This window comes from Tupaia chinensis, unplaced genomic scaffold (assembly GCF_000334495.1).
Source record: "Tupaia chinensis unplaced genomic scaffold, TupChi_1.0 Scaffold000427_1, whole genome shotgun sequence".
NCBI classification, from domain to species: domain Eukaryota; kingdom Metazoa; phylum Chordata; class Mammalia; order Scandentia; family Tupaiidae; genus Tupaia; species Tupaia belangeri.
Window position 1 is genome coordinate 227,268 of NW_006159932.1, and position 19,618 is coordinate 246,885.

The 19,618-nt window shown below is 44.5% G+C and overlaps 1 protein-coding gene across 1 annotated transcript in view; it reads right to left on the reverse strand.

Moving 5' to 3' along the window:
• Nucleotides 1–19,612, reverse strand: part of SASH1 (SAM and SH3 domain containing 1) — a 234,245-nt gene extending 214,633 nt beyond the window's left edge. Inside the window, 1 exon segment of the mRNA XM_006154951.3 lies at nt 19,431–19,612. Within this exon segment, the coding sequence (XP_006155013.1) occupies nt 19,431–19,592 (162 nt within the window). The 5' untranslated portion in view covers nt 19,593–19,612.
• Between the last annotated feature and the right edge of the window lie 6 nt (nt 19,613–19,618).

A 19,618-nucleotide genomic window follows, 5' to 3' on the forward strand; every position in this document is an offset into this window, starting at 1 on the left:
AGACAGAAAGCGAGAAATCACTCCCCAGAGGGGATGGTCATGCCGCAATCCCTTCTCCTCCATTCTCCTCTCGAGATCTTGGGCACACACGCACACGTGCCCGGTATGAGTTTTAAGCCACCGGGTCCGGGACACAATCAATGGTCAACTATGTGGGAGTCCAGCAACATAGCCATTACGCTAACTGCTGGTTCCCGGTCCCACTCTTCCTCTGTCATCCATTGCTGAGCTTGATGCCAAACTACTGGTTCCTCTGTCATTCTTGTAAGTGGCTATGCACCTACCCAGTGCTCCCTTGACTCTCCACAGCCCTCTGAGTGTGCGTGTCCCCAAAGGAAAGGGTGACAGCTGTGGGTGCTGAAAACTTCTCAGGCCATTTCCTTAGATACCATGAATCACCTTCCTTCTCAACTTTAAAACTTTCCTTTTCCTCTGCAAATCAGAAGTTTCTTAATAGGATGTCTGCTGGGCGGGGTAATAGCCTCCGAAGGGAAGTGATGAAGTAAGCTGAACTGGAGCTGGAAAAAGTCACCAGCACGAGAGGGAACAGTCCTTTAGGAACAGGATGGGCTACCGCGGGTTGGGAAATCTAATTTTTCTAACTATCCATGTTTTTAAAAGAATTATTTTATTTTTTATTTATTTATTTAAATTTTGACCAGAGAGGGGCAGAGTGAGAGTGTGAGAGAGAGAGAGAGAGGGAAAATGAGAAAGCAAGTCACCAGGCCCAGGACTCGAACCACATTCGGCCATGTGGGAGTCCAGCACTCTTAACCACTTGCCGGCCGCCTAACTATCCATTTTTGAAGACATTTCTCTAAAAACATTTACTCTGAACAAATGGTGGGGATTAAAATAAATTTGTTGAGGATCTGAGCTGTTTAGAAGAAATGTTTCATTACAATTTTTGAAATAATTATTTGATTTAATATATAGGTAGATAGATAGATTTTTTTTTTTAGAGGTTTTCGCTATAGGGCGCGTGCATTCGCCAGACAGACAGAGAGAGAGACATAGAGACAGAAAGCGAGAAATCACTCCCCAGAGGGGATGGTCATGCCGCAATCCCTTCTCCTCCATTCTCCTCTCGAGATCTTGGGCACACACGCACACGTGCCCGGTATGAGTTTTAAGCCACCGGGGCCGGGACACAAACAATGGTCAACTATGTGGGAGTCCAGCAACATAGCCATTACACTAACTGCTGGTTCCCGATAGATTTTTTTTATTTACTACAGAGCATGCATACCCTCTAGGGAGATACAAAAAGAGAGACGGAGAGAGAGAGAACATTAGAAAGCAAGTCACCGGGTCTGAAACTCAAACCACAGTCAACCACATGGGAGTCCAGAGCCTTAACCATAAAGCCTCCTGCTGGTCCTTTCTCATTACATTTTAATTAAAATGTCCAATATTGAATCTACAGGATATGGAAATAGTATTAAGATGTTCCCACTTTTAGGGGCCAGCTAGTTGCATGTGATTAAGGGTACTGGCCTACCATGTTTTGAATCCCAAACCTGGTATCTTGCTTTCTCACTCTCCCTCACTCTCATCCCTCTCTTGTCAAATTAAATAAGTAAATAAGTAAAGTTAAATAAAATATTTCTTTAAAAAAAAAAGTCCCACTTTCTCTATTCACTCTCTTACTTTCACTCCTAATGCAGGACAATCCAGTAAGGAGTGATTTCTGACTCCCGGAGTCTTGTGTCAGAGGTAAGATGCCTACAGGTTCTACACAGACTCCAAGACACGGGCGTGAAGTGGACCCAGGAGGGTGGTTGAGCAGAGAGGTAAACACTGTCACCGCGAAAGCCCTACCACTCCTTCTCTAACACAGTCCTCAAGAATACTAGTCTCTTTCTCTTGCTGGATTTGAAGGAAATTCAAAGGGTGAACCCCAGAGGTTATGGAGAGTGACCTGGGCTTACAGATGTCACCTCAACATTCCTGTGGGCCATGCAGCCCTGGCTCCCAAGCCTGCATTATGTCAGCCTATAGGCCCCACTCTGTAAGTCACTTTAAGGAATCTAAGACCTGAGGCAAGCAGGTGATTAAGGTGGCTAGATCCCATATGGCTGACTGTGGTTCAAGTCCCAGACCTGGCAGTTTGAGAGACACACTGGGCACATGGGCGCCAGTGCCCAAAATCCAAGAGGAGAATGGAGAAGGGAATGTGCATAGAGATTCCCCTTTGGAAGGTGATTTTTCATTTTGTTTTTTTCTCTCTCTCCCATGTACCCCATAACAAAAAGGAAAAAAGAAAAAGAAAACAGAAAAGAAAAGAAAAAAAGAACAAGAAAAAACAGTCTAGCTGCGGTGGTGCAGTCAACAGAGCACCACTGGGCAATGACAGAGCCATAGTTCTCCGGGTGCACCTCGATCCTGGCTGGGGGGAGGATCGTGGCATGGTAAGCCCTGTGTGTTTGTGTTTAGATATATTTGTAAACATAGAACTCTAGCACCGAGACACTGATCCATGCGGAGCTGAGACTCCACACCCTCTCCCGACTCTGCCCTGGGTGGTGTTTGAGGCTGAGGGAGGGCAGAGATCCTCCCACTCAGAACAAAGATGTAACACATTCTTAGTCTCATCACGACCACATCCCGCTGTCTCCTACCCTCGTGACAGAATATAAAGTTGCAACACTGGTGAGCCACTGATGAGCCGGAGGAGAGGGGAAACCCAAAGCCACTGGGCCTTGGTGGTGGGAGGACAGGACCGGCTGCACTGTCTTCCCACTCCCCGGTCCACTTCACTGCTCCTCTAACCTAGTGAGACATGCTGGGCATTCCCAGGAGACTGAGTGCACTTCCCTCGGTCTGTCTCCTTACTCACTCAAGAATCTGGGGGATGGGGCCCGTCTTTCTCATCCTCACTGGTCCCACCCACAGCTGGGAAGTGCTTGTTGACTAGTCTCTATGCTGCCATGCCAGGTTCCTGAGACTCACTATTTAGCTCCTCCATCTTCTTTCCTAAGGGTCAAGGTGTTGGGCTATGCAAGAAGCTAACACCAGCCAAAACCTCTGTTCTCCCTTGACTTTGCTTTCCTCAAAGCTGCTTCCCTGTAATAGCAAAATAACCCCCTATATTAGTTTCCTAGGGTTGCCATAACAATGTGCCAACAACTTAAGTGCTTAAGACAGCAGAGATTTAGGGGCCAGCAGGTGGTGTGGTGGTTAGGGCACTGCATTCCCACATGGCCCACCGCAGCTGGAGTTCCGAGTCAGGCGGCTTGCTTTCTCTTCCTCCCTTTCTCTCTCTCTCTGTGTCTCTCTCTCTCTGGTGAGGACACATGACCTACAGCAAATAAATAATAATAATAAATTAAATTAAATAATTCTTAAAAAAGAAAGAGAACAGAGATTTATAGTCTCATGGTTCTAAGGGCCTGAAGTCCACAAATCAAGGTGTCAACAAGGCCATGCGAGCTCTGACACCTGTAGGAAGAGGATCCTCCCTTGCCTCTGGTGAACTTCTGGGGGTTAGCCAAGCAATCTTCGGTTTTCCTCAGCTTGCAGATCATCACTCCAAGCCTCTACTGCCAAGTGGTACTTCTCTCAGTACGTCTTTCTGCTAGCTTCCCTCTGTTTACAAGGACATCAGGAATACTGGATTAAGACCCACTTTAACAACCTTATATTAACTTGGTTAAATCGGAAAAGGACCAGGGAATAGGATTTCAACATAGCTTCCTGGGGGGGACACAATCCAACCGATGATACCACCTCACAGGGTCACTGAAGATCTTAACAGTGTGTGACAATTAGTACATGCTCAATAAACATCAGTGGCTAACATTAACATCATCATCATTATTTTTACTACTACTAGGTCCACTATTTCTGCTGTCCCATAGCATCTTTGTTAAAAAGGTTTTAAAAGCAAATTTTTGTAGGCCAGCAGGTAGCATGGAGGGTAAGGTGCTGGATCCCACATGACTGACAGCACAGTTTGAGTCCTGGACCTGGAAGCCTGAAAATTATGCTGGGTTCATGTGCGTGTGCACGCAAAAGCCTAAGGAGAGAACAGAGATTGTGGTGTGGCCATTCCCCCAGGGGGTTAAAAAAGCCTTAGGAGAGAATGGAGGAGATGAGATTGTGGTGTGGCCCGCCCCCAGGGGGTGATTTCTCACTTTCCCCTTAACTTTCTCCCTCTCTCTCTTCTCTCTCTGGTGAGAAAGAAAGAAAAGAAAAGAAGAGAAAAAAGAAAGAGAAAGGAGAAAACAGGTATGTGTCAGTCAAGTTTAAAAGGAGAAAACTTCAACTAACACGCAAAAAATATAACCTCCACTCAAACCTAGGAAAAAACCATTGCTACGGCTGACTGAGTGGCAAAATGATAGGCTGATCCGTGTTCCACCTGCTGAGCTCGGTGCACTGGGGAGCGTGGAGGGCAGACCTGTGTAAGACTCAGCAGGGAAGCCGTCCAAAGAATCCGCTGACGACTGGATTTCTAAGTTCCTCTGTTGCAGGAAAAACTTTCAGTTCTACCCTGCACACTCTCCCAAAGTACAAAAAAGTCCAATCACAATAGATGCTTAAACATGCCATCAGAAGACCAGAAACAAGGCCAGCTCCTTGGCCTAGTATTTAGGGGAGCAGATCCTACACGGTCAACCCTGTGGTTCGAGTCCTGGTCCTCGCAAATTGAAAAACACACAGGGCACACATACATACATGCCTGAAGTCCTAAAGGGATGGGGGAGTGGAGGAGAAGGGATGATGGCCTGATGATGCCCCACTGGGGATGGCTTTCTCCCTCTCCCCCTCTCTCTGTTTCTCACTTCCTGGCGAATGTGTGTACCCTCTAGCAAAATTTTAAAAAGAAAGAAAACCAGAAAAAGAATTATCTAAGGAGGCGTGACATTTAGAGGAAAAAAATAAAGATGATCACTCCTAGTTTTAAAAGCTATTTAAGAATTTAGCTATACCCTAGTCGTACAATAGTGTCTACGGCCACAACCGAAGCACGGGTACACGCCAGCATGCCTGCCCTTGCACTAACACAGCTGGTCTGAATATGGACTCACGGGACCACAGAAAAGTACAGAGTCACTACCCCTTCCACTATTCATTTTGCTAAATTATTTTTTCCTACCAAAACAATGCTCAGAGCCTCACCAAGCCTTCCTGCCAGATACATTGCATAAACCAGCGCTTACTTATCTTGTTTGACTAGTGAATTCAGGAATCCAAACGATCTGCTTTGGCTTGCTCATTTGGTCTCTAGCTGATCCTCTAGAACATCAGTAACCTAGTGCCCTGAGCAACTCTCGCCCTGCATCATCTTCTTTATATGCAAGGACTTGAAACAGAACCTACTCCAACTTGTCTGCCAGTAAGCCTGCAGATATGCGAACAAGAGGTTTACATGCCTTAATGTCTTGATTTTTTTAAAAGCCAAACCTAATATTATAAAACCGAACCATTTTATTTATTTTTGTAACAGAGATCTTTGCTACAGGGCACATGCACTCATCAGAGAGATAGAGAGAGAGAAAGAGAGACAGAAATCATTCCTTAGGGGGGATAGCCAGGCCACAATACCTTCTCTCCTCCAGTCTCCTCTTGGGATTCTGGGCATGCATGCACATGTGCCCAGAGTGAGTAGTTTTAAGCTGCCAGGCCCAGGACTCAAGCCATGGTCAACTATGTGGGAGTGCAGCGACATAACCATTATGCCAACTGCTGGTCCCAAAAAACCGAACTATTTCAAAGCTAGTCACGAGCTGGTGACAATAAGGCACCAGGTTGAGCTCGCAAAGTCCGGGACTTGAACTGCAGTAGGCCATGTGGGAGCCCAGAGCCCTTAACCACCACACCACCTGCCGGCCTCTGCAGCAGCACTTCTTAGAGTAAGGGATGTGGCCTGCAAAAAAATCACGTGATGTTTAAGGAGGGTAAGAATTGGTTCTATTTTATCTCCCCTCCTGGCTTCTATGGAAACACTTTCTGCTTCCTAATAACACAGGCCCCAGGACCAGTCCTGTAACTCAGTAATTAGGGAGTCAGATCTCACACAGCCAACTGTGTGGTTCAAATCCTGGCCCCTGCAGTTTGAAAAACAAACCAGGCATATGTGCATGCATGACCAAATTATTTTTTGTTTTATTTTGTTTCAAGAGAGATTTTTGCTATAGGGTTCATGTGCTCATCAGAGACAAGAAATCACCCCAGAGGAGGGATGGCCATGCAGCAATCTCTTCTCCTCCCTCCTCCTCTCCTTTGGGTACACTCGCATACACGTCCAGAATGAATTTCAAGCCACCGGGTCCAGGACTTGAACCAGGGTCGGCCATGTGGGAGTCCAGCAACATAACCATGACACCATCTGCTGGTCCCAACATGCCCAAAATTCTGACAGGATGCAGAACTGAAGAAAGGATTGTGGCATGACCATGCCCCATTAGGGATGATTTCTCCCTTTCTCTCACCCTATCTCTGTCTCTCTTTGGCAAGTACATGTGCCCTCTGACAAATTAAAGAAGGAGAAGAAAACTAAAGATTCGGATTCAGACTGTGGAGCCCCCAACAAGCAGAGGAGTTCTTGACATAATGTTAGCGTAGGGTAGCACGTGACCTTCTGTTCTGTTGAAACAGTAGCTAGCTACAGTTACATCACAGACCACAGACAGTTCTCTGTCTTTCACGTCTCATTTGTGGCTCATTCGACACCTACGTAATTTCAGGCTCATCGTGAAGTCTCAGTTTTGTAATATTTTAATCAAGGCAAATTGCTCCTTTGCATCGTGTTACGAGGCTTGTTCACTGAATTGCCACCTGGGCGCCACGTGTTACATAAGTAACATGTTACAGAGGCCTAATGACCATGCCTCAGGGGACTATGTCCTAACACTACTCATTCTTAGAAAGCTTTTTGATGAGATTGTGATTAAAAAAAAAAGAATTCTACCTTTCCAGAAGAAATATTTATGGTTCTTAGAGACTTTCCCAAAAATTTCAAATGACTTCAGGTATTCTAAAAAGAGGTATTAAAATATTTTTGTTTTTCTTTTTTTTTCAGGTTTTTGCCATAGGGCATGTGCACCCACAAAATAGAGACAGAGATAAAGAGGGAAAGCAAGACCATGAGAAACCGCCCCGGGGTGGGGGGATGGCCACACTGCAATTCCTCCTCCATTCTCCCCTCGAGATCTTGGGATCACACGCCCATGTGCCAACGTGATTTTTCAAGCCACCAGGTCCAGGGCCTGAGCCACGGCTGGCCATGTGAAAGAGTGCAGTTCAATACCACACCCCTGGCTGGCTCCCCTTCAGGTGTGCTTTAGATTCAGAATAAAACAAAGTACAGACTTATTCATTACACGCTTATGATTCTTCCTCAAGCCATGAGTCCCACTTTCTGCCACATTTACATGAAAATGTGTCATGGAGGAGCTTTTGGCTCTGGTGGGGCCAACCACCATGTTTACAAATTCCTGGTAAGTGGATGCTCTTACTATCTTACATGTTGCTAATAAGACAACTATTAAAAAGATTTCTAATATTATTGTTAATACCACTTAGACACAAAGAGAACTGGAAATAGCGATCCGGGTGCCATTTAAATGGAGTATATATCGTTTCATTACAAACATCTTGCTGACTCCAGGAAGTTCTGACCATTCAAGAGCATGCATATATTTTCTTTCTTAAAGAAAATTGTCTCGGGGAACCAGCAGTTAGCGTAATGGCTATGTCGCTGGATTCCCACGTAGTCGACTGCGGTTCGTGTCCCGGACCTGGTGGCTTAAAACTCACGCCGGGCGCGTGTGCGTGCGTGCCCAAGATCCCGAGAGGAGAATGGAGGAGAAGGGATTGCGGCGTGACCATCCCCCATGGGGGGTGATCTCTCGCTTTCTGTCTCTATGTCTCTCTCTGTCTGTCTGGCAAGCGCACGCGCCCTACAGTGAAAATCTCTCCAAAAAAAAAAAAAAAAAAGAAAATTGTCTCTTAAATACAGAGAGTATTTTGAATACACTTTATTTATTTATTTATTTATTGCTATAGGGCATGGACACTCACCAAAGACAGTGTGACTGAGAGAGAGGGAAAATGAGAAATCATCCTGCAGCAGGATGACCAAAATGTTTATACTATTAATTCTTTTTTTTTCTTTTTAAAGAGCAATCCCAAACTGAACACGTGAAACAAAACATCAACCATCCATTTTAATAGGAGGTCCAGATGGACCCACATGGGAATGATCCTAGGTTTGTGTCCCAGAACCGCCCTGAATACCCTGGACGTGAGCATGTGACCCAGGAGGCTGGCCTGTGCCCTCAGGACTCCGTTGGGAGTGCTGTCTCTGTCTCTCTGTCCAGCTCTCTCTCTCTCTTTCTCATAAAAGAAATAAATCAATTTTTTAAAAATAAAGATAAAAGTGAGATCCAGCCACCATGGTTTTAGCAGTACACACCGCTCAGAAACACTGGAACCGTGAGGAAGACCACGGTCCCATCCCAGTTGACCCGAAAGGTGCTGGCCCCGCACGTACACCTGTGATCCAAGCTGGTGAGAAAGACAAGAGGAGGGTCTCAGCACATAATGGGTGCCTGTTCCTCTCTCTCACTCAAGAATAAAATAAATAAACTTTCAAAATTTTTAAAATAAAGAGGAAGGTGAAAAAAATCCATATTCTATCTAAAGGGATTCACCTATTATTCATAGTGTAGTTGATCATAACTAGCATTATTAACTACTCACCTGAAACTACGTAAAGTTCTAGTGACTCAGTGAATCTTCCTAAGAATCCAGCAATGGAGGTGGCTCTCACCCTCACTCTACTGAGGAGGAAACCAGGGCAGAGGATGGTGAAGTAACTGTCCGGTTACATGCCCACTAAGGATCCAAACTCAATCTCTTTTTACTTTTTTAAGAATTATTTAACTTTTTATTTATGTATTTTAATTTGATCAGAGAGGGACAGAGTAAGAGTGAGAGAGAGAGGGAGAGAGAGAAAATAAGAAAACAAGCCACCAGGTCCTGGACTTGAACCACAGTTGCCCATATGGGAGTCCAGCACCCTTAACCACCACGCCACCTGTCGGCCCCTTGAACTTAATCTTAAGTTCTTTTGCTATTAACAACTCTACTACACTCTATTTCAGGTTTGCTTTTTTTAAAAAAGAGAGATTTTTGTTATAGGGTGTGCACTCACCAGAGAGATGGACAGACACAGAGATGGAAAGCAAGAATCCCCTGGCTACACCACAATCCCTTCTCTTCCATTCTCCTCTTGGGACTTTGGGCACCCACGCACATACACATGCCAGATGTGAGTTTTAAGCCGCAGGGTCTGGGACTTGAACTGCTGTCAACTTTGTGGGTGTCTAGCAACGTAAATATTCTGCCATCTGCTGGTCCCTATGTTTCAGTTTTTAAAGAGATATTTAACCTTTGTTTCTAAATGTTTTAATTAACAGACTGATGTTAAATTTTCTTTCTTTTGAACTTTCAATAAAGTCCAGGCATTTTCAAACAAGAAAATCTGCAAAATCCCTAACTATTTACAAGTGAGGTCTTTAAAATTCTTTGAAAATGAATGCAATCCTGTAACAAAGATATATGTTACCAAACTACAATATTCCTTTGTTCTATAAATAACTTAATATTGAAACGCTACCAAAAAATGCCTATAAGGCTTGCCTGTGATTAATAAAGCCAACTCCTACGTGGCCGACCAGTTCGAATCCTTTGAAAGCTTGGGAAAACACACAGGGCATGCATGCATGTGCATGCATGCTCCAAATCCCAAGAGTAGAGAAATGAAAGAAACGTGATTGCAGGTGACCATGCCTTTTTGGGTATGCTTTCTCCCTTTCCCCCTTTCTCTCTCACTATCTCTTTTGGCTTGTCAAAAAAAAAATTTAAAAGGCTTATAAATATTTTTCGCTCTAAAGTGGGGACAGAAAACTTGCTGGCTGATAGCATAGTTTAGACAAAATTATTAATGTTGACAAAATCAGAGGTATCTAGTGTCAATTTTAAATTACCCAGAACAAGCAGTATGAACTTTTTTTCTGCTTCTCAACAACACTTTTAGTTAAAATCCCAGGATTCTCATAGCACCTCTATTTTCTTTCTTTCTTGCATGGAAGGAGGAAGAATAAAGCTATAACCAGGCACAGTGAACAGAGGCCCCGCCCAACTCTACTCCCTACAAAACTGAAACAAATGTAAATGAAGCATCATGAGAAATCCGAGTAGCTCTATGAGCACAGGAATGTGAGTCTGAAGCGCATATGTTATAAATACAAATGTAATCCTGTTTTACTGATGACCTTGAAAGTTACGACATAGGAGAGCCCTTCAGAAAAGGAAAAAAAAAAAAATACTGATTGCAGAGAGGAACGCTATCCCATTGTCAGGGTTAACCAAAAATCTGGATTCCCAGTCTCTAAGGTGGAGAAGTCACCATGACAGGACTTGACATGCCGGAAAAGACACAGGTAGGTTACCTACAGGCTACGCCCTATATCCCCTCATAAAGAATGAAAGTCGCCCGGGGAACGCTTATGAAAGGAAAGGACACGCCACAGCTGGCTCTGAGCAGGGCTAAGGAGGGGCAGACCTCCCCCTTCAGGTCTCATTACCAAAAGGAAATTAATAACTAAATTAACAGGCCAGGTTAAAAAATGACAATTTCGGACCAGCAGTTAGCATAATGGCTGTGGTTCTAGTCCTGGAACCGGTGGCTTAAACTCACGCCGGGCGCATGTGTGTGCTTGCCCAAATTCTAGAGAGGAGAATGGAGAAGGGATTATGGTGTGGCCATCCATCTCCACCACCACCACCACCCCGGGGGATGATTTCTCTCTTTCTGGCTCTCTCTGTCTTTCTGGCGAGCGCAGGCACCCTATAGCAAAAAAAAAAAAGCCTCTCCAACAAAAAGAAGAAAAAAAAATATGGCAATTTCACGTGCGCCCCCCGCCCCCCGCAATTAAATTTTACTTTGAAGTTTGGTTAATTCTGTCTTAGTCTATATGTACTGCTATTAAATTATACCGTTAATTCTTTTTGTTTTTTATTTTCTTTCTTTATTTTTAGTTTCTGCTGTCAGACATTTGCACTAAAGACCAAGAGGGAAAGTGAGAAACCACGGGGACAGAGTGGTGGCGAGGGAGAAGGCACACTGCAATCTCTTCTCCTTCATTCTCCTCTCAGGATTTGCAGCACTCGGGCACATGAGCCAGGCGTGTTGTTCAAGTCACCGGGTCTCGGACTCCAATAGTGAAGTTAACAATGCGAGATCCAGCCTCCTTAACCTCCACACCACAGCCTGGCTGATAAATGGCACAGATAATTCTAAAAGTCTTATCCTCTACCACTTTAAAGTCACTATTTTGAGATGAATTTCATTTCTACTGTATGAGAGGAAGTTTCTAAACCATAGATAAGCATGTCTGCAACAATGGGGTTATGATGGAGAAGTCTCAAGCTGGACACAGTCAGCACCCAGCACTCTTAAAAATACAATACAGTAGAGGCCTGCAGGTGGTCTGGTGGTTAAGGCGCTAGACTTCCACATGGCCAACTGCAGTTCGAGTCTGGGACCTGGTGGCTTGCTTTCTCACCTTCTCTGCGTGTTCTCTCTTTCTCCAGATAAAGTAATAATAATAATAGTCATAATGATATAAAATTAAATAAATAAATATTTTTGTAAAATATGATACACTAGAAAACCATCTAGTTCTAGGTTTTCCTCTTCTGTCCTTTGTAAAATGGAGCTAGATATGTTTATGAATGAGTCTATGCAACTGAATTCCTGCACTTCACTCCCCTCTAGAATCATCTAGGAAAAAGATGAATTTACAGGGGCTGGCAGGTGGCATGGTGGTTAAGGGCGCTGGACTCCCACATGGGTGACTGCGGTTCCAGTCCCAGACCTGGCAGCTTACTTTCTTACTCGTCTCTCTCTCTCTTACGCTATCCCTCTCTGGAGAAATTAAAATAAATAAATAAATGGATAAAATTCAATAAAATAATTCTTTAAAAAAAGATGGATTTACATGTAATTTCACTGCAGGAGAGTGTGCACATTGTTATAAATAATAATTCCCCTTTTTATGGAACCACATCATTTGCTCCAGTATAGACAGGTATACAGATGTGTATACATACACGTGCATAGAAAGATTGTCTTTTCCTTAGAAGGGAACAGTATAACATCTCTAAAATGTCTTGCATTAACTCAGCCCATGCCTGAGCTTAAAAGAATGAAGAAAAGCCCAGCCTAAGCAGTATACTGTGGACAGGGCTGACATGACCCAGGAGGCTCGGGCTCTATTCCCAAACCGCCATAATAAAGCTGGACATGGAATGGGGCTGACATGATGGCATGGTGGTTGGGGTAGCTGGGTCCTACATGGGTGACCCTGTGGTTTGAGTCCCAGATCCAGTGGCCTGGAAAACACACTGGGCACACATGTGTGTATTCCCAAAATCTTAAGAGGAAAATGGAGGAGAAGGGATTGCGGTGTGGCCATCACCTCTGAGAGGTGCTTTCTTACGTTCTCTCCCTCTGTGTGTCCCTATCCAGCAATGCACCTTATAGCAAAAAGTAAAAATGAAAAGACAGCATATGCAAGGGCCCAGACAGCTCTGGGCCTCTGTGCTGACTGCCGCCCAACAAGGACATCAGGAATAAGCCAGGGAGAAGACAGAAGGGTCGTCTGAGGAGAAAGGGACAGTAGAGAATGGCAGAAAATGGTAGGAAAGGCCAGAGAAGGGGGACACAAAAGGTCACTTTAACTCAGGGGTCTCCCTCATCAGGAAAAGGTTCAGATACCCCAGCCAGCAGAATGAAAGCCATTAACTCTGTCCTTGGCAAAGAAGAGAGTGTCTGGACTCCCAAATCCAGGCCCTACTCAGTTACCTTGAGGGAGTCAAGCCACTCCAGAGCTCTCCACCCCCTCCTCTCTAAATTAGGGAGTGGAGGGCTTACTTCCAAGCACCCTTCTGTCCTTCTATCCTTCCCACTAGATCACCCCACAGTTTCCCCACTTATAAAAGCTGTATGGCTTTCAGCTGGTTAAAAGAACATAAAATTAAGATGAAGTCAGAATATTTGAAAGTGGGGCTGACTCTCAAATTCCAAGACGTAAAGTTAATGGAGTCATTAGCTGATAGACTTAAGCCACCTCCCAAGAGAATATGTAAATCAACTGCTTTCAGGAGAGTTAGCATTTTAAAAGCTCCCCAGGATCTCACTGGAGTCTCCCCTCACCCACACTGGGCTTAAAGTAGAAGAGGGAAGGAGGGGGATTTGTTTTTAGGTTTTCTGGGTTTTTGTTTTGTTTTGTTTTGTTTTTAAGGACTGAATAAATAGCAAGGCAAGATAAAGATACTAGTTTTAAGGGTCAGCAGATAGTGTGGTGGTTAAGGCGCTGGACTCCCACATGAATGACTGTGGTTCAAATCCTGGACCTGACAGCTTTTTCTCTCTCCCTCATGGCTGATCATGGTTCAAGTCCCGGACCTGGCAGCTTGCTTTCTTACCTTCTCTCTCTGTCCCTCTCTAGCCAAGTTAATATAATTAAATAAAATAATTCTTTTAAAATTAAATAATAATAATAAAACAAGGTTTTCTTTTTTAAAAAAAAAACAGTTTTGTGGACTGAAGCCTACTCTGTAGCTTTCTGTAGTTTCCATAGGAATCGGGATAGGGCGAGGTTTGCAGGAGCTCTATACAATGGGTATTCTCTAAGCAGTGCTGGCAAACGGGTGTCCATGTAAATTGTAGGAATAGAGTAGCAAACGGGAAACCTCAGGTTTGGGGGAGGTGCATCTTTGCAGGCTCCTGCAAACAATAAGCATTTACTAATCCTCTTCCCAGTTCACAAGTAGCTTTAAAGGTTCAGCTTTAGGTGGGTCCTCCAGTTCCAGAGGCAGAAGCTAAAGAATCCTCACAGGATACTCAGTCCTGGACAAAGCGATCCACCATATCTAACCATACCTAATAACCTTAGCAATTCCTGCTCTTAAAAACCCTCCCCCACGCAGGGGGAGGGGGCAACGCTGTATCTGCAACAATGGAGGGAAGATAAAAGAGGAAAAGTCCCACCAGATTTGAACTGGTTTTGCACTTCTCAGCAGAAGTCTAAGCATGCCACAGGGAAGGGTGACATGCTTTGAAGACCCAGGCTGACCACGTGTTGCAGAGTTAGTGAACAGAATGGCACATTTCACAGGAAGATCATGCTTTAATTGCTCTGGGCTCACAGTCGTTTCGCAATGTACCATTACGGTGTCCAGTGGAAGCGCTGGCATTTTAATTTGCATGATGAAACTGCTCAAATGGTAGTGTCAGCCTGAGCAGAATTTATTAACGTCTTCATAAATGCACCCCATTATAGCGGGCACAGGAGTCTTTACAGAATTGTGTACTGATGTGACTCCTGCATTGAAGTTCACACTTTTTTTTTCTTTTTCATTAAAGAAAACCATGTTCTCAACACCCAGTAAGTCCTGGGCACAAGAGATTAAAAAAAAAAAAAAAAAAAAAAAAGAGCGACAGAAAGAAAAAGTAAGATACTGACCCCGTTCTCCTGATACACACAACCTAGTATTTTTTTTCAAGCTCATTTTCTTTTCATTCTCTATCATTTACATACTCATTTATTACCATTTATTTACTTGAGCACTGCTACATTTCCATGCTGGAATTATACTATTATTTCTTGCCTAAACGAGCACTTTGTTAACAAGTATCTGAGAGCAACTATTTGGAGCTTAACTGTGCATGAACTGAATTAATTTAAATGCAAAATGTGCCCTAATGAACTCAAACAACCATCCCATATTTACATAGATCCATGACTCTGGGACAACACCCTTCACTTGGTTGTAACCAACAAAATCCCCAGGGGACAAATGCCAGTGTCTCTCAGCACATTAAGAAGAGAGTTGGCCTCATGCACCTACAAGCTTTTTTTTTATTTCTTTCTTCCACGTGAGAGAGGCAGGCTCCCCCAACAGGGTCTGTACAGCAATGCACTCCCAGTTCCAGCTCGCCTGGTTCACAGCACAGAACACAGAACGTGTGCACATCTGGGTACCCAGGGAGGTCCGGGACACAAACCCAGGACCCTCATCCTGTGATTCCAGTTGCATCACCCTTTGCCATCACCATTCCCAAAAATATCCTTACCTACCCCGCTGTGAGGTTTTTCACTTAGAAGAATCTGAAAAAAAAAAATGTAAACTAAAAACTGTGCCTGAAAGCTATCTGGTAAGTACAAAGGGGTCTTCCTAAAGTTCAAGGGAAAAAAATGCAGATTGTGAAAACTAGGCATGGATTTCAAACATTTTTTACGTGAAAATAAACAGGTACTTTACGGTGAGCCAGTGGCATGATGATTAGGGAGGCTCGATCCCACATGGCTGAGTGCACTGCTCCAGTTGCAGATCCTGCAGCTTGAAAAACATGCTCTGTGTGTGTGTGTGTGCGCGCGCGCGCGCGCACGTTCACCCAACATCCCAAAAGATAAATGGAGAAGGGACTGTGAGTGACCATCCCCCATGGGAGGGTACTTTCTCAGTTTCTCCCCCACCTCCTTCCCAGCAAGTATACAAGCTCTCTGGCAAAATTAAAGCACACACACACAAAAGTGTACTTTCATTCTATTTGCCACAAATTTTTTGAAGGCTTCACGCGTGTTAGAATGTATAATTCCCCCAATACCTTCCATTCCCTCTTCAAGTCCAGTATGAAAAATGAATCTTTCCAATCTCATCTGACCAAAAGCACTAGAGGTCATTGCACTTCTTTTGTTCTTTTTAGAATTTTTTATTTAATTATTTTCTTTCATTTGACCTGAGAGAAAGAGAAAGTGAGAAAGCAAGTCACCACCTCACAGACTCAAACCACAGCTGACCACCTGGGAGTCTGGTGCCTTAACCACCATGCCACCTGCCGGCCCAGTAATTATATTTCTACTAAGTTGATCTGAGGTAATTCACTGCCTAGTATCAAGGCCTTAGGTTCCTGACTGGTGGGGGCCAACCAACTGGGGTTGAGTCTGACACTTTCGCTAACAACATAGGTGGCTTTGGTCAAGTCACTTCATCTGTCTGGGCTGACAGTTTGCAAAATCCTTTTTTTTGGGGGGGGGGGGATTTGCTATAGGGCGCGTGTGCTCGCCAGAAAGACAGAGAGAGACAGGGAGATAGAAAGCAAGAAATCAGCCCCCAGGGGGTATGGCCACACCGCAATCCCTTCTCCTCCATTCTCCTCGGGATCCTGGGGACGCACGCACATGCGCCCGGTGTGAGTTTTAAGCCACCGGGTCCGGGATGCGAACTGTGGTGGATTACATGGGAGTCCAAAGTTTGCAAAATCCTATATTTTACATGCAGAATGAAGGAAATGTTCTCTTTTATTTCAGTAAGAACAGAAAAAGTCAACTATCAATTTAGTGTCGATATATTCCCCCAAAGATGCAGTTTTTATAAACACTTACATGATGACCGTCTGATACATAGAGAAGGATGATCCCTTTCAGCCTGGTATCTGCCTGCAGACCATACAGTTAAGTAAGCTGTGTCCTTTTCCTCTGACAACCAGAGCAATCCTGATGCCCAAGTTTACCCCAAAGGAAAATAAGGCTGTACAGAGAATGGGAAAACATGAGTGGACGCAGCCTGTGAGAAACAAGCTTTATGTTCTTGCGAGCTCCATACGAGACACCTATTTCTCCGCTCCTGCATCAGCCCTTTGGATAACAGGTTTGAGCTTCTTAGCCACACCCTGTCTTCTAAGTGGGCCAAAGAACACCTTGCTACAACTGAACCAACTGTGCTGGAATTTGCTAGGAAAGGGCAAGAAAATCTTCAGAAACTGCCACCTGCCAGCCTAGCGTCCCCCCAACAACCCTTGGCCCAAATGTCATTTAAGACAGCTCCCCAACCCTCCTCACTCTCACAGCCCACACCTTTGTAAGGGATGCCATGTGAGGTTATCGAACTCATTTTCTCAGTGACTGAAAATTTACAGAGCAGGATCTAATTGAGAAATAACAAGAGGCTGGTAGGTGATGTGGTGGTTAAGGTGCTAGATTCCCACATGGTCGACCGCGGTTTGAGTCCTGGACTTGGTGGCTTGCTTTCTTATTTGCCCTCTCTCTCTCTCTCTGGTGAGCACAAGTGCCCTATAGCAAATTTCAAAATAATAATAATATTTAATAAAATTAAGCAATTCTTTACAAAAAAAAAAAAAGAGGTAAACTTCCTGCTTGATGAACTTAAATAACCTAACATCACAGCTTTATTTATTTATTTATTTTTATAGAGAGATTTTTGCTATAGGGCGTGTGGGCTTACCAGAAAGACAAAGACAGAGAGACAGAAAGTGAGAAATCACTCCCCAAGGGGGATGACCACACCACAATCGAATCTCCTCCATTCTCCTCTCCGGATCTTGGGCATGTAAGCACGCATGCCTGAACTGAGTTTTAAGCTGCCGGGTCTGAGACGTGAACCTCAGTCAACTACATGAGAGTCCAGTAACGTAGCCATTATGTCATCTGCTGGTTCCAGTCACCACAACTTTAAAATGTTCATGGGGATACCAGCAGGTGGTGTGGTGGTTAAGAGCGCTGGACTCCCACATGGTGGATTGCTGTTCAAGTCCTGGACCTGGTGGCTCTCTCTCTCTCTCTCTCTCTCTTTCTCTCTCTCTTACTCTGTCCCTCTCTGGTTGAATTAAAATAAATAAATAAGTTAAATAAAATAATTCTTTTGAAAAATGTTCATAGGGGGCCAACAAGTGGCATAGTGGTCAAGGTGCTGGATTCTCATGTGACAGACCATGGTTCGAGTCCCAGACCCAGTGGTTGAAACTCACTCCAGGAGCCTATGCGTGTGTGGCTAAAATCCCAAGAAAACAGAGAAGGGATGGCTCTGGGGCCATCCCCATGGGGGTGACTTCTGACTTTCTGTCTCTCTGACTCTTGACCCAGTGAATGAGCCCTACAGCAAAAAAATCTCTCAGAAAAAAAAAAAATATTTATTAGGTTTTCTAGAATTTCAGCAAAGGAATACATTTATATATAAAATTCAGAAAAGGCAAAAGTAGAACATTTCTAATCCAATATATAGTATAAATATTGTACAAATATTCAAAAATATGTAATGTATATAAATGAACACATATGTGCATATATGCTCATATGTAAAAGTGGAAAGTGAGAACAGAACTATAACCCATCTTTCTTAATTCTCTGTAGAGTAATAAGCATAAATATCAATGAATACCTGAAAATAAAAAAGACTCAGACTTCAGGATGTCTGGAAAGATGAGACATGGGACTCTTTTGGCAAGAAAAAAAAAAAAAACCAGAAAGAGCTACATTTATTGAGCATCTACTATCTGCCAGGCAGTATGCCGAGCACTTCATATACAAGTTCGCCAACTCTCAGGCCAAGAGACGAGTTTTCCTGTCCTCATTTTACAGGCGAGGAAGCAGAGCACCAGAAGGGATGGATAACAAGGTCCTGCAGTCAGATGGAGAGCTAGGATGGGAACCAGACTCACTTCACAGGCCAAGAGCTTATCCTCGGAACTGACAGCTGTATCGTTTACCATTCCCAGGAAGGGTTTCTTTTTAAAAACGACATTATCTCCCATTTGAAGCATAAACGATCTCTAAACAAACTTAAAGCCTTTCCCAATAATCTACACATCTGGCAATTTGGGCAATTTCACATATTGATGCTAAACTGCCTCTTTGTGTGTGGATTAAGATGTTTGGCTATAATAACCCCCACCCTCCAGATTCCAGTCTACCTGCCTAACTACTGCTCCACCACAGCAATCCTACTCATTCCCCAAGGCTTTAAACCGTGAGCAGCTTCAACGTCCATGCCTAAGAACTGTTTTCCAAAAATTAAGCCAAATCCCTGGGCGGTTTTAATCACTGGACATTTCAAACTCCGTGCCAACACAGACTGAGCAAAACAAACCCTATTGTTTTTAACCCCAAACATAAAACAAATACCCTGTAATTCGACAGACTGAACAACTGCAAACAAAGTCAGTAAACATTTTGGCGGTTCCGAGTAAGGAAACGGTCACACGACAAAGGGTGACGAGATAAGCATCAGTCACAGCAGCCTCTTCCCAAAACTAACTTTGAAGGGCTCTTCCTCGCCTTGGCCGGACCAACTTCTCAGCAGGTGTCTCACATTCGACCGAGGACTATCAAACCCAACTGTTAAAAAACTATCTCTGGTGTGATCGGGGACTGGTTATTTTTTAATTAGGTTTGAAATCCCACACCGTGTCTATTGAACCTTCTAAGGACTAGAGCCCGAGAAGGCCGACTCTCGCGCCAGGGTGCCCAGTGGGTGGGCGAGAAGGGCGCACCGGTGTCGGAGGGCTGCGGCGAGCCGCCCTTCCCGCGCCTCCCTCTCCCGAGATAACTCACCAGGATGCCCATCACATCTGCCCAGAGTCGGGAGAACGCCTCGGACATGCCAGCGTCGGGCGCGGGATCTGGTGCGGACTCTGGCTCGGGTTCGGGCTCGGGCTCGGGCTCGGGCTCGGGCTCCGGCTCGGGCTCCGGGCCAACAGCTCCCGCGTCTTCCATGGCCGCGACACGCGCGCTGGCCGTGC